This window comes from Loxodonta africana, chromosome 12, assembly GCF_030014295.1.
Source record: "Loxodonta africana isolate mLoxAfr1 chromosome 12, mLoxAfr1.hap2, whole genome shotgun sequence".
NCBI lineage: Eukaryota > Metazoa > Chordata > Mammalia > Proboscidea > Elephantidae > Loxodonta > Loxodonta africana.
Window position 1 is genome coordinate 10,390,239 of NC_087353.1, and position 27,275 is coordinate 10,417,513.

A 27,275-nucleotide genomic window follows, 5' to 3' on the forward strand; every position below is an offset into this window, starting at 1 on the left:
CCGAGGCTCAGCTATCGATTGCCAGTCAGGAAACCAAAGCCCTGAAATTATCACGTGGCTTGTTGTAAATCACAGTGCCAGTTAACTGGAGACCAGAATGCGACTGGAGGTTCTCTGAGACCTTATGATTCCCCACCACATCACAATGAGTCCCCTGTCCCATTGTATAACTACTTCCATCAGGAAGGCTGGAGGCAATCTTATTAATTTAGCACTGCTTTATGCATCAATTATAATGTCATCAAAAACACTTTATAAAAGCCGTATTTTTCTAAGGAATGGGATTACAGCCACAGACAGCCTTTAGACAGGCTAGGGGCTGCATTTCCCTGCCCAATCATGTACGAAATCCCACTATCAAGTCAAAAAGTTCAAGTCGATTTTAAAAACTGCAAGGAACAGTGAGAGATTATAACAAAACAGGGAAGTCCCACTCTAGCGGGCAGATGTCATACTGTTGGCAGTCCAGGGGCCCCCCAAGACAGAAGCCAGATACCCACTTTCCTGGCCTCGCTTCGGCTAGAGCACAGTCAACGTAGCTAGCTCCACCAACGAAACACACCCCTTTTAAGCCATCAACTCAAAATACTGCGAAATGAAAAGGGAGAAGCCGCGAGAGTGGTTAAAAAGAACCCCAGCATTTAGAAGCCTAAGTGCTTCCAGAAAGTCCTAGCAGGACTACCTCATGCCCAGGAGAGTAATCAGTGTGGCTCCAGGCTGTGTAGACTCCAGGTCTCACTCTCTCGTCTTCCTAGGGATTCTGTGAACTTCCTAATATTCCGTAACAGGGTCCTTTTCTGCCTGTCCTAATTGGAACGGGCCCTCTCGTTTGCAATGAAGAGCCCAGATACTCTAATGTACACTGTCATGTGGGGCTTCTTATGTCTCAATGCCTTTCTCAGCTTTCTTCTTTCTTCTGTAACATTGGCAAATTTCACAATGACATAAAACCAAGTACACACCACAATTTATTGTTCTACGGCAACCCACCATGACTTTGGCCCAAAAGAGGAATTTTTACTACAAACAGACACAGTAAACAAAACCATCCTTGATGAATATAACATCTAGACGGCTTGTCAAAAAACGATACAAGGTTCATACAAAAGCAAACACTTGCTAAAACGGCCTAAGCTTCAAATACAAGAAGAACTGCTAGCAAGGAGAGAGCCCACACTTCTCAGCTAGGACAGAGAGTATTTATTCCTTAGAGATGGTAAAGTGAGCCTGAATGTGCATCACTAGGACATTTATCCCCTTCTGAATTATACTGCCTCATCCAACATGCATAATGACCATTTCCCGTATTAATCTAGTTCCCAAACTAAATGGTAAACCCAGAGAAGTCAGTGAATTCCTTTTTATCCTCTTGGAGCCCCAAACTTGTTAGAATCCTCCATAGAGGAGGTCAGCCACAGACAGCATCCATGAGAGTGAAGCCTGCCATGCGGCAGGCACTGGCCCACTGCACAAGCAGCCCAGAACACTGAGCCTCCTGCCCCTAAATGCACAGAGCAGAGTGCCTAGGGGTAGATTTCAACCCCACAGGACCTCTCCTGGATGGGTGATTCCTGAGCCTGAAGCTCCATTCGGTCCAATACCTAGTCCTCTCAGCACCCACTACAGTGTATAAGCTCAGTAAGGGCTCCTTTAAAGACACACACTCAAGTCCTCATTGGATTGCTCCTTCAGCATTAATTCTTACACGAATTACACAAACCCTTTACAGGTCTACAGTGAAGAAAACGTATGTCGTAGGTTTATTTATGGGGATCAAATGAAATAATGTATGTTAAGAAGATGTGAAATTAAAAGGAAGTATACAAATAAGAGGAATTATAGCATACTGGTTACGAGTGTGTGTTTCATGGGAAATAACTGCACAAATGGAATCCTGGGTCTGCCACCACTGACTGTATGACCTGGGGTCATTTACTTAATTCCTGTAGCCTTGGTTTGTTTCCTCATCTGTAAAATGGAACTAACAGTGGTACCTACACCTAATGGTGTGTTGTGAGAATTCATGGAGATAGTGCACGTACACAGTAGGGGCTCAGTGAGTTATCATGATGATCACGTTCATGGAAAGTTACCATCTTTGGAGATGAGCAAAGGAGAGGAAAATGAGGACCCGCTGATGATGCTAAAAAGATCTCTTCAACCACCATCTTGGTCTCACCATACAGAAAAGGACACATACACAGAAATAAAACAGGTAGAGAGACAAGTAGATAGACAGAAGCACAGATAAAGACATAGGTGTAGATACAGATGATCTCACTGTGGTAAATAAATAATATAAACAAATAGATGCACAGGAGAAAAGACAAAGTTTATATGCCCCGAGAATTATGGGCTACAAGAGTATAAATACCTCTCTTTTTACTTTAACTGTATTGTAAAATTCTTAAATGAGTGGCCTTGCTTATAAAGTAATAAATAAAATACAGTTAGTTCTCTTTTTTTATTTTATTCTACTTTCAGAAGAAAAACATAAAATGTTTTCTACGCTATTGTGGGTACGAGTAACAAAAATCTCACTCAACGACCTTAAGTCCTGAGCAGGAATGGAGGCAGCTGTAGAAACGGGGTCCTCTCTGAAGCTCTCTCATCAGTCCCATGCTCTTTCTCCAGGTGTCTCTGCCTCTAGCTGTACTCCTGCACCAGTGTCCCCTCTCTACTGACACATCTCCTCTGCTTCCCAGGGAGCTTCTGTCCATCCTAAGAGTGGCTTTCATGGGGTTGTCATGACCCAGCTGGCCCCTTGCCCTCATCACAGCTTTCCTCTTTCAGCTCCCACTGCTAGCTGTTTATTCTCTGAATATTTTCTATATTGAGTCCCCCAGAGAGAGCATCAGTCTGTGCTAAGCTCAGCCGTACGGAACTGGCCAACACAAGGATTGTCCTTGGATCAGGTGCCCATCCCACAACCAATCAGCTGTGACCTGGGAGAACCAGGATCCTGTGACATACAACATGGACAGTAAGAGGAGTGAATGGGGCAGCTTCCTCTTAGAAGACAGTGTGAATGAAGCAGGCGTGCTGAGATTTAGCCTACTTATTAAAATAATAAACATTAGAATTCAAACAAATGAACGGGTTAACTGCAGTTGCTCCTGCACAGAAAGACAGCGCATGCTCTTTGAGTTCAGCAAAATAAATGAATAAATCATGTTATCCCACTGGGCAGGCATCCATGACTTAACCAACTGGCAAGCAGAAAGCCACACACCCTCAGCACGAAACCAAGCCCAAGAAATAACTGATTTCAGGCTCTACTAAAACAGACTTTTTTTTCACTGGCTGCTTTTTGAAAAGCCCCAGAGCAAGTTAATTGTGTTTTGATTACCTCCACTTGACCACAGGATCATATACGGAATCAACAGCAAATATTTATAGCAAATAATTACCTTCTACGTAAGAGGCTCAGTGTACAACGTCCGGGACTTCCTACACACACAGAACTTAAGGCTTTTTAAGAAGACAAGAAATATAATTCAAGATAATAAAACTGAATGAGAAAACATTTTTTAAAGTGCTAAATAAAAGTTTCAGCAATCAGAAAATACCACAGGACAAAATTGGTATGGGACAGATAATAAATACAAAAGGAATCTATAATGGACGGGTGTGATGAGCCTTTTAAACAGAATAAAAATAAATCTTACCCAAGGCAGTCACTCTCCAAAGTTTCCTGTGAGGACCTCTTAATTTTAATTAGGCCTACTCCAAGTCTCTAGCTTTCCTTCAGCTCTCTAGCTGGGGGCCTTGGGCAGTCTATCCTGCACTGAGTCTTCAGCGCGCTCGTGGTCTAGCAGAGAAACTAGGCCCTAACGCAGCCCTCTATTGTACGTAATGACTCCATTCATCTCCAGCCTCCAGATACTAGCTCGCTATGTTCCTTGGAAGAGCTGAAAAAATAATCACTCAAATCATTTCCTGTTGGGCTTTATTCTCTCTGGAACAGGCTGAGAAAGGCTGCTAGACAAGAACTGGGAACTTCAAGGCAAAGGGGGCTACTCTAAGACAAAAATAAATAGTGAGGAAAATCGATTTTAAAGCTAGTACATTACCAGCTTAGGAGAAAAGAGGCTTGGTGTATAGGCAGGGCTCTTCTGCAGCTCTTTTTCTATAACCCTCTTGCTCTGCTTCCTACCCCATACTTAAACCATGAGGGAGGGTGGAAGGAGCAGGGCTGGGCTGCAGCAGGACAGAAGCACTAGCTATTGAGGCACTTACTACACAACTGGGTCCCTGACTGGCACAAATGGTTAACACACTTGGCTGCTAACCAAGAGGCACCTCAGAAGAAAGGCCTGGCAACCTACCTTTGAAAAATCAGCACTGAAAACCCTATGGAGTACAGCTCTGCTCTGATATACGTGGGGTCACCATGAGTCACGATCAATTCTATGGCAACTGGTTTTTCATTTGGGGTTTAACAGTTTAACTCCCCTTCTGGCCCACTTTGAGTACTCAGAGAACAGCGTTTGTGTATGCTTCATACTACTGCCTGATACTAATACGCATTCCAATAGGACGAGTGGGTGGGTAGCTGGGCGGCTGGGTGGATGGGTGGATGGGTGGATGGATGGATGGATATAGGCAGTGATCCAAGAAAATTACACAATGCAAAAACACACACAAGAAAACAAACGCTCAAGATTAGTATTTAGCTACCTGCTGCTATGCCAATACACACATCCCACAATTCTGAGTAAGTAACAATGATGACTAACTGTAACCACTTAAATTGCTATTTATAAAAGTTAAAAGTGCTGCTCTGCTGGTTATACATTTTTAGAAATATTTGCTTCAAAGCCAGGAAGCAACAAGCCTAACCTAGGTTCTCCTTCCCCAAACAAAGCTTGGCTGCAACTAGGAAGGAGGAGCATAAATTTAATAACCAGAAATCAGGCGAACTGCAGCCTTTGTCTCCCTTTGTTGAAACACACACTACGTACATTTTCTCTACAAAGTCGCTTCTTTCCTACAACACTTCTGAGTAAAGAAACCTTCCTGTCTCGGAGCTGGAATAGCCTTTGACTTTTCCCACAGGAAGGGAAACTGTCCATCTTAGAGCGCCAATCACTGTTACGGCAAAATCTTGCCATCTCTGCCAAAGTCTGTCTTACATTTATTGAGTAGCTCTGAATTTCCATTTTTATTGTCCTCAATTCTTAGAAAATAATTTGCACTAGATCTATGAGGGTACTGTATTTTAGGAGAACCATTTTTAAAAATAAATAAAGTAAGGGAGTTGGGGAAGGGGCTCTGAAAAGGGCTGGAAACTGACATTATAGAGCATTTCCTGAGCTCCAGGCCTGTAAAAATTCCGTTGTCCCAAGGAATAATTGTTGTTGTTAGGTGCAGTCAAGTCAGTTCCAACTTATAGCAACCCTGTGTACCACAAAACGAAACACTGTCCAGTCCTGCGCCATGCTCAAAATCGTTGTTATGCTTGAGCCCACCGTTGCAGCCACTATATCAATCCAACTCTTTGAGGGTCTTCCTCTTTTCCACTGACCCTCTACGAAGCATGATGTCCTTCTCCAGGGACTGATCCCTCCTGACAACACGTCCAAAGTACGTAAGGCGTGGGCTCACCATCCTTGCTTCTAAGAAGCATTCTGGTTGTACTTCTTCCAAGACAGATTTGTTCGTTCTTTTTTTTGGCAGTCCATGGTATATTTAATATTCTTCACCAACACCACAATTCAAAGGCGTCAATTCTTCTTCAGTCTTTATTCACTGTCCACCTTTTGCTTGCATATGAGGGGACTGAAAACACCATGGCTTGGGACAGGCACACCTTAGTCTTTGAGGTGATAACTTTGCTTTTCAACACTTTAAAGAGATCCTTTGCACCAGATTTGCCCAATGCAATGCATCTTTTGATTTCTTGACTGCTGATTCCATCGGTGTTCACTGTGGATCCAAGTAAAATGAAATCCTTTTCTCCATTTATCATGAAGCTGCTTACTGGCCCAGTTGTGAGAATTTTTGTTTTCTTTAAGTTGAGGTGTAATACATACTGAAGGCTTTGGTCTTTGAACTTCATCAGTAAGTGCTTCAAGTCCTCTTTCAGCAAGCAAGGTTGTGTCATCTGCATAACGCAGGTTGTTAATGAGTCTTCCACCAATCCTGATGCCCCATTCTTCTTTGTATAGTCCAGCTTCTCCGATTATTTGCTCAGCATACAGATTAAATAGGTAATGGTGAAAGGATACAACCCTGACGCACACCTTTCCTGACTTCAAACCACGCAGGATCACTTTGTTCTGTTTGAATGACTGCCTCTTGATCTATGTACAGGTTCCTCATGAGCACAATTAAGTGTTATGGAATTCCCATTCTTTGCAATGTTATTCAAAATTTCTTATGATCCACACAGTCGAATGCCTTTGTATAGCCAATAAAACACTGGTAAACATCCTTCTGGTATTCTCTGCTTTCAGCCAGGATCCATCTGACATCAGCAATGATATCCCTGGTTCCACATTCTCTTCTGAATCCAGAATGAATTTCTGGGAGTTCCCTGTCAATACACTGCTACAGCCACTTTTGAATGATTTCAGCAAAATTCTGCTTACATATGATATTGTTCGATAATTTCCACATTCAGTTGGATCACCTTTCTTGGGAACTGGCATAAATATGGGTCTCTTCCAGTCTGTTGGCCAGGCAGGTAGCTGTCTTCCAAATTTCTTGGCACAGACCAAGTGGACACTTCCAGTGCTGAATCCCTTTTTTGAAAGATCTCAATTGATATTCTGTCAATTCCTGGAGCCTTTTCTTTTTTTTTTTTTTTTTCCGCCAATGCCTTCAGCACAGCTTGGAATTCTTCCTTGAGTATCATTGGATCCTGATCATATGCTACCTCTGGAAAAGGTTATACGTCTACCAATTCTTTTTTATATAATGACTCTGTATTCCTTCCATCTTCTTTTGATGCTTCCTGCATGGTTTAATATTTTTCCCATAGAATCCTTCACTGTTGCAACTTGAGGCTTGAATTTTTTCCTCAGTTCTTTCAGCTTGAGAAATGCTGAGCCTGTTCTTCCCTTTTGGTGTTCTATCTCAGCTCTCTGCACATGTCATTACAATACTTTGTCTTCTCAAGTTGCCCTTTGAAATCTTCAGTTATTTTACTTCATCGCTTCTTCCTTTTGCTTTAGCTGCTCAATGTTTAAAAGCAAGTTTCAGAGTCTCTCCTGATATCCATTTTGGTCTTTTCTTTCTTTCCTGTCTTTTTAATGACCTCTTGCTTTCTTCACGTACATTATCCTCGATGTCCTTCCATAACTCATCTGGTTTTCAGTCATTAGTGTTCAATATGTCAAGTCTATTCTTGAGATGGTCTCTAAATTCAGGTAGGATATACTCAAGGTTGTACTTTGGCTCTCATGGACTTGTTCTAATTTTCTTCAGTTTCATCTTGAACTTGAATATTAGCAATTGATGGTCTGTTTCACAGTCAACCCCGGCCTTGTTCTGACTGTTGATATTGAGCTTTTCTGTAGTCTATTTCCACAGATGCAGTCGATCTGATTCCTGTGCATTCCATCTGGTGAGGTCCATGTGTATAAACAACAAAAAAAAAATCTCAGCTGTTGCCGTGAAGTTAATTCTGACTCATAGCGACCCTGCAGGACAGTAGAACTGCCCCACAGAGTTTCCAAGGAGCACCTGGCGTATTCAAATTGCCGATCTTCTGGTTAACAGCCGTAGCTCTTAACCGCCACACCACCAGGGTTTCCACGTGTATAGTGACCGTTTGTGTTGGTGAAAAAAGGTATTTGCAATGAAGTAGTCGTTTGTCTTGCAAAATTCTATCATGCAATCTCCAGCATTGTTTCTATCACCAAGGCCATATTTTTCAACTACAGATCCTTCTTCATTTCCAGCTCCTGCATTCCAATCACCAGTAATTATCAGTGCATCCTGATTATATACTCGATCAATGTCAGACTGCAGAAGTTGGTAAAAATCTTCAATTTCATCTTTGGCCTTAGTGGTTGGTGCATAAATTTGAATAATAGTCATATTAACTCATCTTCCTTGTAGATGCATGGATATTATCCTACCACTGACAGCACTGTACTTCAGGATAGAGCTTGAAATGTTCTTTTTAACAATGAATGCAATGTCCTTCCTCTTCAAGCTGTCATTTCTAGCATAGTAGACCATATGATTGCCCCATTCAAAATGGCCAATACCAGTCCATTTCAGCTCAGTAAGGCCTATGTTTATGCGTTCCATTTCATTTTTGATGATTTCCAATTTTCCTAAATTCATACTTTATACATTCCAGGTTCCAATTATTAATGGATGTTTGCAGCTGTTTTTTCTCATTTTGAGTTGTGCCACATCAGCAAATGAAGGTGCTGAAAACTTTACTCCATCCATGTCATTAAGATCAACTCCAGTTTGAGGAGGTAGCTGTTCCCCAGTCATCTTTTGAGTACCTTCGAACCTGGGGGGCTCATCTTCTGGCACTATATCAACGTTCTGCTGCTGTACATAAGGTTTTCCCTGGCTAATTCTTTGCAGAAGTAGACTGCCGGGTCCTTCTTCCTAGTCTGTAAGCTCAGCTGAAACCTGTCTGCCATGGGTGACCCTGCTGGTATCTGAATACCAGTGGCATAGCTTCCAGCATCATAGCAACACACAAGCCCCCACTGTACGACAAATTGACAGACATGTGGGGGAAGGAAATTTAGGAGTTCCTTAAACATTTGATTTGGCCTGTTAGAGAAAACTGCCTATTTAAAATAAGTTGAACACCTATGTGTATAAATCATTTCCTGTTTGCATCACAAATATCTGCTTTGATTAAGGTCAGCACATACAATAAGGCAATAAAGTCAAAATCAAGCTCTCTGAGCTCACAGCCTGTTCTTTGCCTGGAGAAATGCCACCATACAACACAGTCCATCCCAAATACTCCCGACTGTTCCAGTCTTTCCTGAGTGAAATAAGTGTGAGTTCTCCCTCCCCTGATCTCCTCTGGCACTGCCTCTACTTTTCTTTGGGCAATTATGTTCAAATATGCATGCTTCAATGCAATCAAGATTATGATCACAAACACGACAACAGTTTTCATTTAAAAACCACCTACTTTGTCAGGAACTGAGTTAAGAGATTTACATGTATACTCCTCATAACGGAGGCCCCGGGCGGCACTAAAAGTTAAACACTCAACTGTTAACCCAAAGTTTGGCAGTTGGAACCCACCCAGAGGTGCCTTGGAGGAAAGGCCTGGCGATATGCTTCTGAAAGGGCACAGCCATGAAAACTGTATGGAGCCAGTTCTGCTCGGAAACACACAGGGTTGCCATGAGTTGAAATCCTCAAAATATTTCCACAGATGGGGAAGTTAAGGCTTCAGGGAATTAAATAACTTACCCAAAGCTGCACAACTGGTAAGCAACTGAGCCAGGATTCTAACACCACACTGAGCATGCCGTCTGCCCTGCTACAGGCTATTGCTACTCTGAAGTGTTTTTTCTTAGCCCTCAATTAGACAGAATTATCTTTTGAGGGCAGATCTCCATACATCTAACTCTTGACGTATCTCTCAAGGCTCCCTCAAGATATGCACACTACCATTCATAGTGGGGCCCGTCCTATTCTACTACAATGTTTAATGGAGTCCGTCATCTCCTGCCCACCAGACCACAGTACATCAAAATCAGATAGTCGCCTAGTCACTTCATATTCCCAGCACCTCCACACACTAGGTATTTTAAGACTCTTTAAAAAAGAATAATTAGATTCAAAGGCTTTGAAGTTAATACGTCAAAGGCAAAATATTTTGTCCCCTGAGGAAGATTAAGTCGAGACCGTTAAGAATTTTAACTGTCCTATTATTCTGCATTAGGAGCCCTGGTGGCACAGTGGTTAAAGCGCTTGACTGCGAACCAAAAGGTCGGTGGTTCAAACCCACCAGGGGAAAAAAGATGCGGCAGTCCGCGTCCATTAAGATTTACAGCCTTGGAAACCCTAGGAGGCAGTTCTTCTCTGTCCTATAGGGTTGCTATGAGTCAGAACTGGACTTGATGGCAACGGGTTTGGATTGGGTTTTCGTTATTCTGCATAGAAAACAGTCTTAAGTCCTGTTCTTACCAACTGATATAAGCCTTGAGGCACCAATTCCAAGGAAGGTTCTACATTAGGGAGCTAGGCTGGTGTCAGAGCACCTTCTGCTAGACAAAATCATTTAACCCTTCAGTGCTCAGTGTCTTACTTAGAACACAGGCCTCATCTAGTGGAACACAGGGAGCTGACCTAGAAGATCTTTCGAGCTCCTACCCAGCACTGGATCTCCAGGCTAAGATGTGACCGTCAGTCTAGGTGAAACAGGTAACGATTCAGCAGGGAACAAACATGGACCAGGCAGGCCACAAATCAAGGATTACCAGGATGGAGAAAATGGACAGAGCTGTCTTCCAAGTTCAGTGGTAGGCACAAGCCCTAAGGCTGGTTTAGTTCTCAGGATACACTGACTATCAAAACAGTCAGAGAGAAAACAAATGATAATGAACAAAATGTAGTTGTTGAACAAGTAAACGTAGATACATACAGATACCGTATTTCTTAAATTCAGGTATAAGAGAAAACGTCCTCCCTACGAAGCTCCCCAAAGCACATGGTTCTTATAGACTTCCTCTATCTGACTTGTATTAGCTTGGTAGTTTATAAGTGATCAATGCTCAAATAAACAAGGACACTCATTCTCAGGAAACATGGACAATGGTGTCAAGGAAGGGGGATAACAAGGAAAGAGCCCAAATATGCCAATCACAATTCTTGGTACGGATCAAAATTTTGTAGATTATAGAAATGTACCGTAAATTTAATCAGGACAAATACACAAAAATATGTACAATGGTATTCTGAAAGTATTATTCACAGTAGCAGGAAAGTAGAAACAAAGAACTGGCACACGATGAAAAAAAAAACAAAACCCAGTGCCATCGAGTCACGACCCTATAGGACAGAGTAGAACTACCCCATAGATGAAGGTTTGGTTAAATAAATCTGATAATTCCAAGCCAACAAGTGCTATGTGGCTATTAACAATGGCAAGGCACACCTGTAATTATTGGCAAAGACACACACTCAGACACATTAGTAAAAGTACATCTGAGAGCAGGACATGTACTGGGACTCAATTTCTGGAAACACATAGGCACATACATGCGGGAGAACATTTACACATGCATATACATACATACGGAAACCCTGGTGGCGTAGTGGTTAAGTGCTACAGCCGCTAACTAAAGGGTAAGCAGTTCGAATCGCCAGGCGCTCCTTGGAAACTCTATGGGGCAGTTCTACTCTGTCCTATAGGGTCGCTATGAATCAGAATCGACTCGATGCCACTGGGTTTGGTTTGTGTTTGACACATACATATGAGCATGTTTGTGTGTGTGTTTCTAAGAGAAAATTATGTTAACAGTTCTCTCTGAGGATAGGACTGGAGTGATTTTTGTGGTTTTTGTGTTGTTTCTTCGTATTTTCCAAATTTTTCTACTACGAACATGGACAACTTGCATGAAACCATTTTTTAATATGTTGTAAAGGAAAAATAACCAGGATGGTGCAATTCTGCGGTAAAAGTGCAGGTTGCATCATCTCCTTAGACACAGTGTTATTTCCAAAAAGCTGCTCACCCCTCCTTCACGCAGGAATGGCTAATGTGGCGTGTCTGTTCATTTAACCCAACTCCATGGTCTACAGAAGGTCAACAGTGATTAACGGTTAAGAAGTCCTAAGACAGAAGGCAGTGGGGCAAATTTCCAAGGATCTTACAAATTTCTACCCAATTTTAGAATTATGGGAAGTAAACAGGAAGAACTGGGAATCTTCCTGAGAACAGCCAGGCACGAGCACACACGCCAAAGGGCATACCTCATACCTGGCCTAAAGGCATCCGAACATGCACAATTGCCATCCTGAGCACAAACTGTTCAGAAATACAGGTGATTCCTGATTCTCAGAAGCTGGCGATCCAACTGGAAGATTAAAGATTCCTCCTTGATTTTCTCCTTCTAGCCCTTCACCACTTCACCAATTATTTCTGTAATTACCCAGCCCAGACGTTACGTAAAACTTAAATCTTCCTGGCCACTTGGAGAAAAGTCTTTAGTTAAGCAACTGGCTTGAAAGAAATCTGGCTGCGATCTATGGAGTACAACTACTGAAACCACGGTACCCTTACCACAGACAATCGCATTTGACAACTACATATTAAGGACAAATACATTTGCCTTTCATCCCCAAATAATAAATAACAAAATTTTCTTTTCACCGGAATAGGGACAGCATTTTAAAACTCTATTTATCTGTGTAAATATTTGCTACTGTCCTTCGTTATGGACTGAGTTGGAAGCAGGGGGGGATAAAATTACCAGCATAATTCAAAGAACATAGAAACAATGAGAATTTCAGCATCTAGGAGACTTCTATGTTAGAAAAGCAGCAGAAGCTTAGAGCTATTCCATCCATCTACATTGTAGCACCCTGTCACTGACAGCACAAAAAAGGACAACAAAGGCGCAGAAACGAAAATGTCCCATGTAGGTCAAGGACAACATGGTAGCTGAAAATCAATTAGGGAGAGAGAGTTTAAGAGCGAGCACAATAACTACGCTCTATTAAAGCTCAGCACGACGGTGGCAGAGACTGATGAGATGCCCAAAACCACTTCCTCAGTACGCTCAGCCGAGTTACATTCCCCAGAACCCTTGCATCTTCAGAAGACCGAAGAATTGACACTTTTGAATTTTGGTGTTGGTGAAGAACATTGGCAGAATACTGACTACACCGCGAACTGCCAGAAGAACAAACAAATCTGTCTTAGAGGAAGTACAGCCAGAATGCTCCATAGAAGCAAGGATGCTGAGACTTCATCTCATGTACTTTGGACATGTTATCAGGAGGGACCAGTCCCTCAAGAAGGACATCATGCTTGGTGACGCAGAAGGTCACGGGAAAAAGAGGAAGTCCCTCAATGAGATGGAATGAAGCAATGGCTGCAACAACAGGCCCAAGCATATCAAAGATCATGAGGATGGTGCAGGACCAGGCAGTGTCTCGTTATACTGCACACGGCAACACCAGGAGTCAGAACTGACTCGAAGGCAGCTAACAACTCACATCTAGATGGGGAAATGTTGCTAGTTCTTACCAAGGCAGTATGAGCAGAAGTGATGGCACTACTTCTCAGCCCAGGCAGTGAAGAGCAAGTGTGCCTTTTCTGTGTTCACCCTCCTTCTTTCCCCTTCTTTGCCAGCGTGGAGGGCCAGGCACTGAGGATGACAGAGCTATGAGACAGAAAGAGCCTGGATCCCAAATCATTGTTTAAAGCAGGGCTGGCTAACATTTTCTTAAATAACCATGTAGTAAATATTTTAGCTTGTCACAATTATTCAACTCTGCTTTTGTAGCTAAATGGCAATCATAGACAATAGGCAAACAAAGCAGCATGGCTGTATTCTAACAAAACTATTTGCAAAAACAGGCAGCTAGCCCACATGCCATAGTGTGCCAACCTCTGGCTTAGAGCAGAACCTCCAAGGACAGCTGCTCAACCAAGAACATCCCCATTGAATTTGTGTGAGTGAGAAACTCACACTGTTTTAATCCACTGAGGTTTTGTGACTGTTTATTATAGCAGCTTGCATTAAATTACCCTGACTAATTGATTCGATGGCACTGGGTTTTTGTTTTTGTTTTTGTTTTTTAATACAACGGTATTACAAAGACAAAGGAAAAACACCAGGGTTGATTAATTTTTTTTGTTGTTGTTGTTAATCTGGACTTTGCAATGGGAATTCAGTCATTACTTTATTCTGATTTGTATTTATCTTTACCAAAACTTGTTGCAGAGGAGTTTAAGGAAGATTAAAAATAGAGTTAAAAAGAAAGAAAAAAAGTTGAGGACTTCTACTTTTGACCAAGATGGCATAATGGAGACTGGACTTACCCTCCTGCCTGAAACAACTAAAAAAACTGACAAAACATATGAAACAACTGTTCTTATGACACTGTACATCAGTCAATGGCAGGCAGTGATCCCTGAGAGAAAGAAAATGAACAAGACAAGCCCTACAAACGGCCCAGCTTACTTACTGCATAAGAGAGATTCCAGGGAAAACCTAAGCAGAGCCTGGAAGACTCTGCATTGAGAAAATGATGCTGTGAATCTGGGGAGGCCAAGACAGCTAAAATGCAGAGGACAGAGTGCCAGAGGTAAGATATTTATATACTCCAGGGGAAAAAGACAGAAAACTCCTCAGATCAACAGTGGCCCCCTCAAGTATTCAGCCAAGCACTGATCAGCACATGTGTACCTAAGCCTGGGGAAAAACCACCCGAAAGGATTAAATGTCACAGTGCCCAGCACTCATACAAGGCCAGGAACAGTACCTGTTCCCACCAACCAGACTAGAAAACCTCAAGATTTACAGGTCGTTGAGTAGAGTTCAATAGTATAATTATCCCTAGACTGAGCACTACTCCAGTCCTGCCTGACAAAGCTTAAAAGCAAGATCTGAAACAATCAAACTGGTTCCAAGTAACTTAACTACCCTCTAGGATAAAGCTCAAGAATAATTATAGGAATACAATAATAATCCTGCACACAACAAGACAAAAGGCACAATATCTGGAATCTAATAAAAAGTAACACGCATGAAAAGAAACAGGAAACTATAATCTATAATGAGGAGGTTAAACCAATCAATCAAAACTGGCTCAGCACTGACAAAGAAGTTAGAATTAGGAGATATGGATATTAAAAGAATTATTAAACTATATTGTAGAAGTTGAAAATGTTAAGACATGGAAATTTTTTTTTAAAGAAGACCCAGATTTTCGAGATGAAAATGTCTGAAATGAAAAATACACTGGATAGTATTAACAGCAGATTACACATTGAAGAAGAAAAGACTGATGGCTTTGAAAACATAGCAATAGATACGACTAAAAATGAAACATACAGAAAAAAAAAAAAAAGGTCCACAATTAAAAACAAAATTGAACAGAGGCAGGGAGCTGTGGGATATTTAAGTGAACCACTATATGGGTAACTGGAATAATCAAAGGAGAGGAGACAAAGGTGGGGACAAAAAAAAATTGGTAAACTACCATCCAAAAATTTTCCAAATTTGTTGAAAACTGTAAACCCACAGATCCAAGCTTAAAAAAACCCAACCACAAAAAAAGGGGAGAAAACTACCTCAATGCATATCATAATCAAATTGCTCAAAACTTATGATATCAGAAATTTAAAAGCACTAAGAAACAAAAAACATGATACATACAGAGGACCAAAGATAAAGATGACAGTAGATTTCTCGTGGGAAACAATGTAAGTGAGAAGAGGGTGAATGGAGCAACATTTTTAAAATGTAAAAGAAAAAACTGCCAACCTAGAATTCTATACACAGCAAAAATATAATTCAAACATAAAGGCAAAATAAAGAATTTTTTAGACTAAGTTGAAAAGAATCCATCACCAACAGATCTTCACTACAAGAAATGCAAAAGAAAGTCCTTCAAGCAAAAGGATAGAAATATGGATATACACAAAGGAATGAAAAGCACCAGAAACAATGGAGAGATTTTTATTGTTTAAATCTCTTAAAACAATAATTAACCCCCACTAGAATGACTATTTTTTTTTTTTTTTAGAATGACTATTAAGTTTTTCTAGAATGACTATAGGACCCCTGGTGGCACAGTGGTTAAGAGTTCAGCTGCTCATCAAGAGGTCAGCAGTTCAAATCTACCAGCCACTCCTTAGAAACCATATGGGGCAGTTCTACTCTGTCCTATAGGGTCACGATGAGTTGGAATTGACTCGATGGCAATGGGCTTTGGGGGGTTTAGAATGACTATCATCAAAAAAATGTAAAATAACAGGTGTTGGCAAGGATGTGGAGAAACTGGAGACATCATCCATCGCTGGAGGGAATGCAAAATGGTACAACTGCTGTGAAAAACAACTTGGCAGTTCCTCAAAAAGTTAAACATAGAACTAACATAAGACCCAGCAATAACGATTCTAGGTGTCTGCCCAAAAGAAGTGACAGCAGGAACAAAACATATACCAATGTTAACTGCAGCACTATTGACAGTAGTCACAAGTGGGAACAACCCAAACGTCCTTCAACTGACAAAACGTGGCATGTACATACAACGGAATTTACTCGGCCATAAAGAGAAATAAATCCTGATGCATGCTACAAAATCACCGAACCCTGAAAACACTATACAGAGTGAAATAAGTCAGCCACAAAAGGAAAAATATTATATGATCCCACTTACATGCAACAGGTAAATGTATAGAGATCAAAAACTTAGTAAGGGCTACCAGGGATGAGAGAGAAGACAAAAGTGGAAATCATTGCTTAGGGGGCACAAAGTTTCTGTTAGTGGTGGCAGGATAATTTGAAAAAGGATAGTGGTAATGGGTACAAAATAAGATGAATGTAATCAAGTCACTGAATTTACATGTAAAAGTTGTTGAATTGGTACATGTTTTGTTATATACACTTTTACCACAATAAAAAATACATAATTGTATAAACAAAATGAAAAATGTAGTGTGGGATTTATAAGTTAAAGTGTATGACAAAAATATAAAGTGTTGGGGAAAAGAAAATGCTCCCACCAGCCAGACTGGAAAACATTTAAGACTCGTGGGCCACTGAGTAGAGCACACTGACGAAGCTTAAAAGCAAGATCTGAAATGACCAAATTGTGTTCAAGTAACTTAACTGTAAGGCTCTAATACTATTTTAAGGTTATTATACTAAATTTGAAGCTAGAGTGTGATAAGACAGAGATGTATACCATAAATCCTAAAGCAACCATGAAAATAACAACAAAAGCGTTACAGCTAGTAGTCAACAAAGGGGATCAAATGTAAGCATTTAAAACACGCATTTGATCAAAAGAAGGCAGAAAAGTAGGGAAAAGAAACAAAAACAAATGAGACAAATAGAAAAAAAAATTAGCAAGATGATGGATTTAAACCTAAACATACTAATTATCACATTAAATTTAAATGGTCTAAATACCCCAATTAAAAGGCAGAGGTTGTCGCAGTAGATAAAAAAGTAAGACCCAAAACTAATTGCTACCTACAGGAAATACATGTAGTATACAAAACACAAAAAAGTTAAAAATAATGGGTAAAAAAATATGATGCTAACTCTAATCAAAACAAAGTGGGAATGGCAATATTTATATTAGACAAAGAGATTTCTGAGCTAAGGATATTACCAAGAATAAAAAAAGATATTTTATAATAATACACAGGTCTATTAACCAGGAGCTCATAACAATCCTAAATGTTTGTGCATCTAATAACAAAACATCAATACACATAAAATAAAAATTGATAGAAACTCAATGAGAAACAGATCAACCTACAATTATAATTGACAAACTAAGTGAGCAGAGAACCAACAAAGATATAGAAATTTGAACACTATCGATGAACTTGACCTAACTGATATTTATAGAAGATTCCATCCAATAACAGCAGAATGCATTCTTTTCCAGCACACAGAACATTTTCCAAGACAGACCATATTCAGTGCCATAAAGCAAGTCTCAATAAAGTTAAACAGATCCAAGTCATACAACACGTATCCTCTGATCATAATGGAATTAAATTAGAGAAATCAATAACAAAGATTCCTAAATCAGTAACACACTTCTAAACAACTCTGAGTCAACAATGGGGCTGAAAGGATTTTGAAAATCAGAAAGTATCCTGAACAGAATAAAAGTGAAAACATGCATACCAAAATGTACTGATGCCTCTAAAACTGTACATGGAGAGAAATGGATAGCCCTAAACACCTATTTTAAAAAAGAAAAAATGTCTCCAATGACTTCAACTTCCACCTTAATAAATTAGAAAAACAGCTAATTAAACAAAGTAAATAGAAGAAATAACAAAGCAGAAATCAATGAAATAGAGAAAAATCAATGAAACCAGCAGCCTGTTCTTTGCAAGGACCAACAAAACTGATAAACTTCTAGCCAAAATGATCAGAAACAAATAGGGAAGACAAACTTCAATTATCAGTAACAAAACAAGTGCTATCCACAGATTCCTCAGATATTAAAAAGATAATTTTAAAAAATACTATGAACAACTTTATCACAACAGGTTTGAAATTTTATATGAAATGGCCAAGTTCCTTGACAGGCATAATCTACCAAAGCTCACTCGAGAAGAAATAACTATCCTGAATAGTCCTATATCTATTAAAGAAATTTAAATTGCAGTTAAAAACTTTCCCATAAAGACAACTCCACACCCAAATCGATATACTGATAAAATCTACCAAACATTTAAGGAAGAAATAAAACCAATTCTACATGCATACTTCAAAAAAACTGTAAAGAAGGGAATGTTTCTCAACTCATTCTATGAGGCAACATTTACCCTGATGTGCCAAAAGCAGATAAAATATTCCATGAAAGGAAAACTAAAGACTAAAATCTTCCCTTGTGAATGTAGACGCAAAAATCCTAAATCAGGGCAGAATGGTGTAAGGGAAGGATTACCAAGGGGAGCAAGAAAACTTTGGGGGCAATGGATATGATGTTTGCTGTCCTGGCCATGGTGACGATTTCACGGAAAAAGACATACGCCAGAGCTCATCAAAGCACACACTTCAAACATGTCCACCTTTTGAAATGCCACTTATGTCTCAATAAAGCTGGATTTTTTAAAGGGAAAACTCATCAGGACAAAATGTCAAATAAGGGAAGTAAGTCATCAGTTAGGCTTCTGCTTCAGACCTTCACATAGAGCAAACGACTAGATGATCTCGCAAGCAAGCCCCTTGGAAGCCTTTTGAGCTCTTCAGTGCTCCGTATATGGCCGACTATTCCAGACAGGGTAGATGCTTAATAAATGACTAATCAGACAGTGTGTAGTAAGTATAAACACTAGCCCCTTACTCTCTGAGCTCCTCAGATGGGCTGAGGAGCTAGACACAAATAAGGTATGATCCCTACCTTCAGTTAGCTGATTACACAGTGGGCAAGCATTTCTGGAGCAAACCACCATTTAAAAAAAAAGTGTGAAGTAAATCCTACGAGATGAACAAAGAGTGCTCTGGGGCAACGGATCAATTATTCGTGACCCAGGATTGTTATGCTAGGTTATTTTAGGGTCAGTGTCTCCCATTTCCCCAGCCTTCACAGTGCTTACAAGTAGGGGAGACAGCAACCATTTCCAGAGTCGATTAGTTAACAAGGATCATTGAAAAACTAATACAGGCAGATCCCTCAAACCTTGTATCAAAGCCAGAAAATGGAGACCACAAGATGTAACTCATTAAACAATCAAAGCATTTTCCCTTAATTTTCTTCCCAGCTTCAGCTTACATCAGGAGTAATCATTCCACTGAGGTGTTCCTTAGGCTTTACCTATTTTGTTTACGGACTTGTGGCATCTCAAGAGAAACCAAACGACTAGGAAAGAAATGTATGTCCTTATTTTCAAAGTATACGTCAAGACGAAGAAAATACAAATCATTGTGTTCTATGGAGAAGGATTTTGATGCTATTTAAATTATTTTAAACACCCCAAAAACATTCACTTTCCAATCAATGTATCTATGCTGGGGCCCTGGTGGTGTAGTGGTTAAGCGCCCAGCTGCTAAGCAAAAAAGGTCAAGGGTTCCAACCCACCAGCCACTCCAGGGGAGAAAGATGTGGCAGTCTGCTCCAATAAAGATTACAGCTTTGGGAACCCTATGGGGCAGTTCTGTCACGGTCTACAGGGTTACTAAGAGTCAGAATCGACTCAACGGCAACGGGTTATGTGCAGATAGCACGCAGTAATCCAATCCCTGATCTCAAAAAGCTGCTGGTCTAATCACAACACAATGAACGTATAATCAGTGTCACTGAATTGTACATATAAAAATTGTTAAAGTGGCAAATGTTTGGTTATATGTACTTTTATCACAATTAAAAAAAAAAAAAAAGCTATTAGCCTAAATAGGAAAATATCACCAACAGACAAAATAACTACATTTTAATTGACCAAGCATCAAACACAGAAAATTTTAACTGCTCTTAAATTGAATTCACCAGGGAAGTGTACTTTTAAATAAATCTCATTTTCTTCTGTATCCCAAAGGGTATGAAACTGTCACCAGTAAAATAACGAATAAAACCAAAGACTGTGACGTACAAGTAACCTGACACGACAGACACTGTAGGTCAGTGATGCCCAGCAACCTCCAAGATCATACAGGAAGACTAGAACTCAGGTCTCCAGCCCAGAGTTCTGCCTTTCTGGAGCTCTGCTGCCACACCTGGCGTACATTCATCCACTTGCATTTTTATTTCACTTCTCTTCATTGTCAACTGCAAAAAGAAAAGCCTGGTTTTCTCCAATCAAAAAGATAAGAACGTATGATTAGCAAATGGGAATGAAACATAACGCATGTTATCTTCCACCTTTTACCTGATTTTCAAATAAATGAAAAGATTAACTCTGGAGAATGGAATTTTACCTCTGCGTTAAACTTTTTAATTTCAATTTTTAATTTTCAGCCTTGAATCAGTGTGGTAGATAGCTCTTATCTAGCCTGCCCAACATCCTTTCTAGTCTTGTAAGAAAATGCCTGTTTGCATTCTAGGCACATGTTCAGAACAGCAGACTCTATCCATCGCTCCAGAAGCAGCCATGAGCCCGAGGCCTGGTGATCAAGGCCTTCCATCCCTCCCAGTGATCTGCTCATGAAGGGGAATGTCACACCATCAGGTCCATTAAAACTAGCCCCAAAACTTCTGCTGTGCACCCAAAAAAGAGTCATCTGTTCTCTTCTTGCTGGACTTACGGCTGTCAGAAGGTAAACCTAAAGGTTTTAGCCAGTGGTCACTGAGCAGGGAAATCAAGTCAACAGAGAAGGAAGCTGAGCCGAGTCACCAAGGGAAGAAAACCAAGCCACGAAGGCAGCATTCAGACCCTAGATCAACCCAAGCTTAAAGTCAAGCTGCCTCTTGGAGTTTAGTCACGTGGACTAATATACTTTCTTTTGTACAACCAAAATAATCCTGGCTAAAATAGCTGGTATAAGGACGATTTCCTTGACATATTAAGAACATTAAGAAAGGGGAGCCATTGTTCGAAAAACCGAAGTACAGCTAAAATGTTGTATGAATTTCTAACAGGCAAGATTCTTTGCAAACACATAGTTTCAAACATTCAATTTTCAAATGTTAAAGTTGTAGTTGTAACTAAGCATATAACATACTCCCCAAATGACAAACTAGACTTCCCAGTAATCCAAAAGTCACGGCCCTCCAGGGATGGGCTCTCTCTGGGCTTATTCTTTTTTTCTTTTTAATATTGTACTAAATATTTATGTAACAAAACATTTTCCATCTCAACATTCTTCATATGAACAATTCTGTGGCATTAATTATGGTTAGGAACCCTGTGGCACAAAGGATAAGTGCCTGGCTGCTAACCAAAAGGTCAGCAGTTTGAACCCACCAGGCCACTCCTCTGAAAAAAGACCTTAGCGATCTGCTCCCATAAAGATTACAGTTTAGGGAACACTATGAGGCAGTTCTGCTGTCACGTCAGTCGAGGTAAGTCCAACACTGACTCAATGGCACCTAAGCACATCACCAACAATTACGTTTATCATGTTGTTCAGTCACTGCCAATAACCATTTCTAGATTTTTCCATCACCCGTAACAGTACCTCAGTGTCCCCTAAACTAAGCTTATTCTTGAAGGCTTAAGATTTTCTTCTCTTCTGAACAGAGCACACTGTGAGCACCTAATCAAACTGATAATAAACCACCTTCCAGGCGTCTACACGTGATTCCTCCACAACAGCTAGTAGGTTGAGCAACTATTTGGCAGTCCACCCACCATTTTGGAAAAATAAATCATCAGTACCTAAATATTTTTTTACATGTCCTTATGGTACTTTCCATATGTATTTGAGTGGCGATAATACCTTGAGTTCAACATAATAGCTAATTTAAAAGTAATTGGTTTTATGTATCTTAAAACTCATCAGCTGAGGCCAGATGAGACCTGATACCGCTCAGGGGAGGGTTAACCAGTAAGCAAGGTACGCGTTGACTTAACGGTGTTCACTTACTAATCTGTAGTGCACAATTTCACCTAGTTCAGATTAGTTATGTAAGCACAAGTAAGCCCGTGCATGCCTTGTTCATCGGGTAATCTGCTCCTGTAAGTCGTTAAGTCAGTCTTACTGCCTCTGACTTCTACTACTGCAAATCTCCCAGCAAAGGAGAAGAGGCTAGCTGAGAGTATCCCTGGAGGCCATTTGGCCAGGAGTGAGGGCAGTTCTAGTGCTCCAGGAAAACGAAGCAAAGAAAGTGAATACTGCCAAGTGCTCAAAGAGAAAAGTCCAGCTCGAAAGCACTCCCAACAGACAGCTTTACTCCACTGCCCACCACTCCAGCCCCTTCTCCTAACCCTCAGGGAACAAGTTTTACCTCCCTCCAATTCTAGGGAGTTCTCATTTCTGTGAAAAGGTACTAACTGTATAACGGAAGTTGGTGGAGAAATTAGACTCTCCTTACAGCCAAGTCTGGGTTAGCCACACAGCTTATAAACCTAAATCTTGGGCAACAGCTGTAGTTTACTTGGCAAGTCTTAACAAGACAAACGAAAACACTTAAATGGCCAGAAGACTCATTTCTCAACCAGGGTGTCATGATTCCCAGGGGAGGCCTGCAGGAGGGTGAGGAACCCCTGAAGCTACACAGGAGGTTGGCAGCAACGCTGTGACCTTCTATTGCTTGCAGAAAGTAGGCAGCCACTTGGCCCCATACCACCAGAGGTGGTCCAGTACCTGGAAACTTGGCCACCGCCTCTATTCCCACAAAGCCCAGTACTTCCTGGTATGTATGGTCACTCTCATCACACCACTGGAAATTTCTCCTAACTCCTCCAATGTCCCCACTAGACTGTGTATTCCATAAGGAGTCAGGTTTCTTTTATGAACGAAGTACAGCCCTAACACTTAATCCTGTAGCAAAACCTCTTGCCATTGAGTCAATTCCTACTCACAGCAACCCTATAGGACAGAGTAGAAATGCCCCAAAGGGTTTCCAAAGGAGTGGCTGTGGATTCGAGCTGCGGACCTCTTGGTTGGCTGCTGTAGCTCTTAACCACTGTGCCACCAGGGCTCCTAACGCATAGTAATTGACCAGAAAATAGCTGATCAATGAGTAAGCCAACGTCTCGCAGACTAACCCACGTGCCCAGCACTCTCCTTCAGACCCAGCAGCTGGCATGCTTTGGGGCCATGTCCACTGATACCTCTCTTGGCCCCACCCCAAACTTCATGTCTCAGACTCTCCTCCAGCTCCAGGGTTTCCTGTCACATTGGCTGCAGTTCGGGGTCACTCTCATGGTTTTAGAGTAGCTTAGGATGGCTGTTAGTTTTGAAGAGCTGATTCCCATGACCTCAACAGTGGAGGATATAGAGGAAAGAAAGGAAGTCAGAAAATGACGGACAAATATGAAGGGCAAAGGCCCTGACATGCCCGTGGCCTCAACATCAGTACAGAATCCCTTTTGAGAAACAATCTTTAAATTTTTACTTCCCAAAAAGGCTGGGATTGAGAGGAGGGAAGGAAGGGGGCAGGGTAAAAATATCATAAATAAATTTCAGTATAAGTTTTTAATTATCATTCTAACAAACTTCCATTGTACTGAATATGGTATGGTATTCAAAAGTTAAACATCGCTATGGAAACGTCCGAGCAAAACTGAAGTGATACATCTTGATAGTGTTACAAAGGCGTTCTCTTAAATGGCAGGAGAGCGACATACCAGCAAAACCACACAGAGCCCTGAGGACACTAGTATCACAGGTTGTCTGGCTGGTGTTTATTCTAGAATACCACATTCTACTTCTCAGTTGGAGGTAACCTCAAGGGTCAAACCAAACCTGAATCACAAGGTGGTCTTATACCATTATTTTCTGCCCCAAACCACAAATCAAAACAATCCAATATTAGGCCTGGCTTGAACACACTCCTGAAACGATGTGGAAGGAAAAAAGGTCTAATATTTTCCAGTAACATCTGATTCAATCTTCTTTTTATGGGGCAGGGAGGAGGTCTTGAAAGCAAAGGGGTGATGTGATGGTTGGATGGCCCAGCCAGGTTCTAGAAGAGCCAGTTTCTTTATTTTCCTATCTTTTATGTTCACAATTTCCACCAAAATGCCAAAAACTAAAATAATGATAATAATAACTACATAAGGAGAATGGGAGAAACTACAACAGCAGACAAGAGAAATTAGCGTGCTTTCAAAAGATTAAAAATGGATCGATGGACGATTATTACCAGCGTTAGCTGAACCAAGACTCCTAATTAACGTGCCAGCAGAGAGGGCTATGCGGGAATTACCCAGTCATGCAGAAATGGCTGAAAATAAGTGAGAATCCGGTCATTCTCCCCATTCCAAACAGCTAGGGAACTCTTCTGGTGATGGCTCACTTCCTTCTTACCACATTCAGGAGACAGCAGAACTTCTAGCTACTAGTTCTACACTCTTTTCCATGTCACTAATAATAGTAATAGGGAGCTGTACTTGTTCTCTCTGAGCCTGTTTCCACATCTGTAAAATGGGTATGTGTTCATGTCATTGACACTCTCCTTAGTTCTATAATGGATTTGGTCAGCTTAACATCTTTTTTGCTTGTCTCACAGAACTGATGAGATCAAACAGTAATTTCAAAACATTTTTGAAAACTATAAAAATAGAAGGTATAAATTTATGCAAATAAACGCTTGCTGCACCTCTTCCAAATGCTGGGACAAGGTCACTTCACTCTCATACGCTTGGCCACTTTTACAAATGCTTTAAGTTTTTATGGAGGACCCTAGTGGTTAAGAACTCGGCTGCTAACTAAAAGGTCAGCAGTTCGAATCCACCAGGTGCTCCGTGGCAATCCTACTGGGGCAGTTCTACTCTGCCCTCTCAGGTCACTATAAGCCAGAATCGACTCTACTACAACGGGTTTGGTTTCTTACCATGCGTAGCATGGCAGAGGACCCACTTTGGTCCTATAAACACTCATATTTTAAAATACTGTTCTTTTTAAAAAGCAATTAAGATTTGGGGACAGAGCATATTACAAGTATCAGACTTTGGCCAGATATGAATAATGGTTTCATTGTCCAAGTTTTTTCCACTGACTCACTAAAGAATTAAAAGTATCCATATCCAGAGAAACCTCACCCTGTCCCATTTTAAAAATCCATTCCTTTATATACTATGTCGCCCTCTTGGCTATGAGCCCTTTGCTGGCCATTCAAACTCTCTGGGAAGCAAAGTTCTCTCTCTAGGGAGAAACTATTTCAAAGACTGAGAATAAGTGACCCACCAAAGGACCCTGCGGGGAGTTGCCTAAAAAACTCAATGACCACTAAGAAAGGTGTTCTGTCAATGTACTTTCTTTTAAATGGAAGAAACACTAACCACCCACTTTCTGAACAGTTCACTAAAAATTTTACAACGTTTGCAGGGTTTTTCAGGGGTGCCAAAAGTTCTCCGGCTGAGCCAGGAAAAGTGAAAACTATTTTTGGCATTCCGAATGGCAGCTATAGGACACTGAGCTACAAGTCAGCACCTAAAACGAACGCCTGCCTTTACAGATTTTGAAAACATCTAATCAAAGTCTCCTCAGAACACATCAAGTCCTGCAGCGAACTCTGGCGGCATTTCCGTACCGAAGAAAAACACACACCCCACAAAATGATGGGAATTCCTTCCTCCCTTCTGAGAGCCCTAGGTTGGCACGAAGGTCGGAGAAAGTTTTTCGTGTTTACGGTGAGATTCGTGAAGTGTGTCTCCTGTAATACATTTTATTAACTTTAAAGTGAATTATTAATAAAGTTTAGTACGTCCGATGAATACAGAGAATCCAGGTTATTTAAAAAAAAAAAAAAGCTTGCAAAGGGCAGATTAAGTTATGTATCGAAGGATCCAGAAGCTTCTCTAAGCACCTCGGATTTCCTCCTAGACCGGGTTTTGCTCTGCAGAACTTAGTAACCCGCGACAGGGCCCCTTCCTGGGCAACTTCACAGACCGGCTTGGGGAAGAATGAAGAGAAAGCCAAGCTAGGAGCGAAGACCGCGGCATCCTGCAGGACGCTCCTCCGGGGACGGACCTCTACTCTACAAGCACCTGGGAGGACGTGCGGAAGCTGGCTGGGCAAGGGTCTGCAGGCTGGGGCCGCAGGTAAATACAGGGCCAGGGGAGAGTCAGCCGCGCAGGGCAGGAGGGCGGGCTGACCGCGCTCCCGGGAGCTGGGGAGAGCTACAAAAAGCAGGGAGGGGAGGGGAGGGCTGGGGAGAGGAGGGGGCCCGGAGGTGAGCGCGAGGCCGAGGAAGGCCGGGGAGGAGGCAGGAAGAGGAGCGGGGGAGCGGAGGAGGAAAGCAGGAGGGGGAGTGGGAGCCGAGCCGAGGAGGCCCGGGACACCAGCGGGGACTCCCCGGCGTCTCCCGACCACTTCCAAATTAAGCGGTGGAATCTGGAGTTGGCCACAACGGCGGCTGCAGCCGGCGGCCGGCGCCAGGGCTGCGGCGAAGGTCCGGCTCCGCACCCGCGGCGCCCCAGCCGGGGCGGCCAGACAAAGGCGGCAGCGGGTCCCGACCTCCCGGGCCCGGGAGCGCACTTACAGGATGGAAGTCTGCGGCGCCACGGCGGGCACGGTCTCCAGCATCAGATGCATGCACCGCACGGTGGTGCGGAAACACAGGCAGCGGCTGGGGCACCCGCCGCCGCCCCCGCCGCCCGGCTTCGGGGAGACCCCCACCAGCACCCCCCAGCTGCCGCAGAGCAGGAGCGCCAGGCACCATCGCGCGGGACCCGCGCGGCGCGCGGTCATGGCCCACCGGCTGCGCGGACGGACAGACTGCAGGCGGACGGAGGGGCCGAGGCGTGCTCCCCGCGCAGAACCCAGAGCGCCCGCTGCGTCCTGCCGGCCCGGCTCCCCGACTGCGCCGGCTGGGAGCAGGGCGGATTTCCCAGCTGTGGGCAGGGGGAGCGGGCCGGGGGGGGGGCGGCCAGCTGTGCACATGCGCCGTGGCTCCTCCCCACCTCCCCCGAGCCTCCCAGAAGGGCCGCGGGGCGGAGCGAGGGATGCGCGGGCTGTTCCGAGTCCCCGGCGGCTCTGCCCGGGGTTCCCTGCGGCGCCGTGGCCTCCGATGGGCCGGCG

The 27,275-nt window shown here is 42.2% G+C and overlaps 1 protein-coding gene across 2 annotated transcripts in view; it reads right to left on the minus strand.

Annotated features, from left to right (window-relative positions):
* Positions 1-27,044, minus strand: part of PXDN (peroxidasin) — a 144,182-nt gene extending 117,138 nt beyond the window's left edge. For both annotated transcript variants that reach the window (XM_010591886.2, XM_003411793.3), the window contains exon 1: positions 26,737-27,044. In XM_010591886.2, coding sequence (XP_010590188.2) covers positions 26,737-26,945 — 209 coding nt within the window. In that variant the 5' untranslated portion in view covers positions 26,946-27,044. The remainder of the gene's footprint in view (positions 1-26,736) is intronic.
* Between the last annotated feature and the right edge of the window lie 231 nt (positions 27,045-27,275).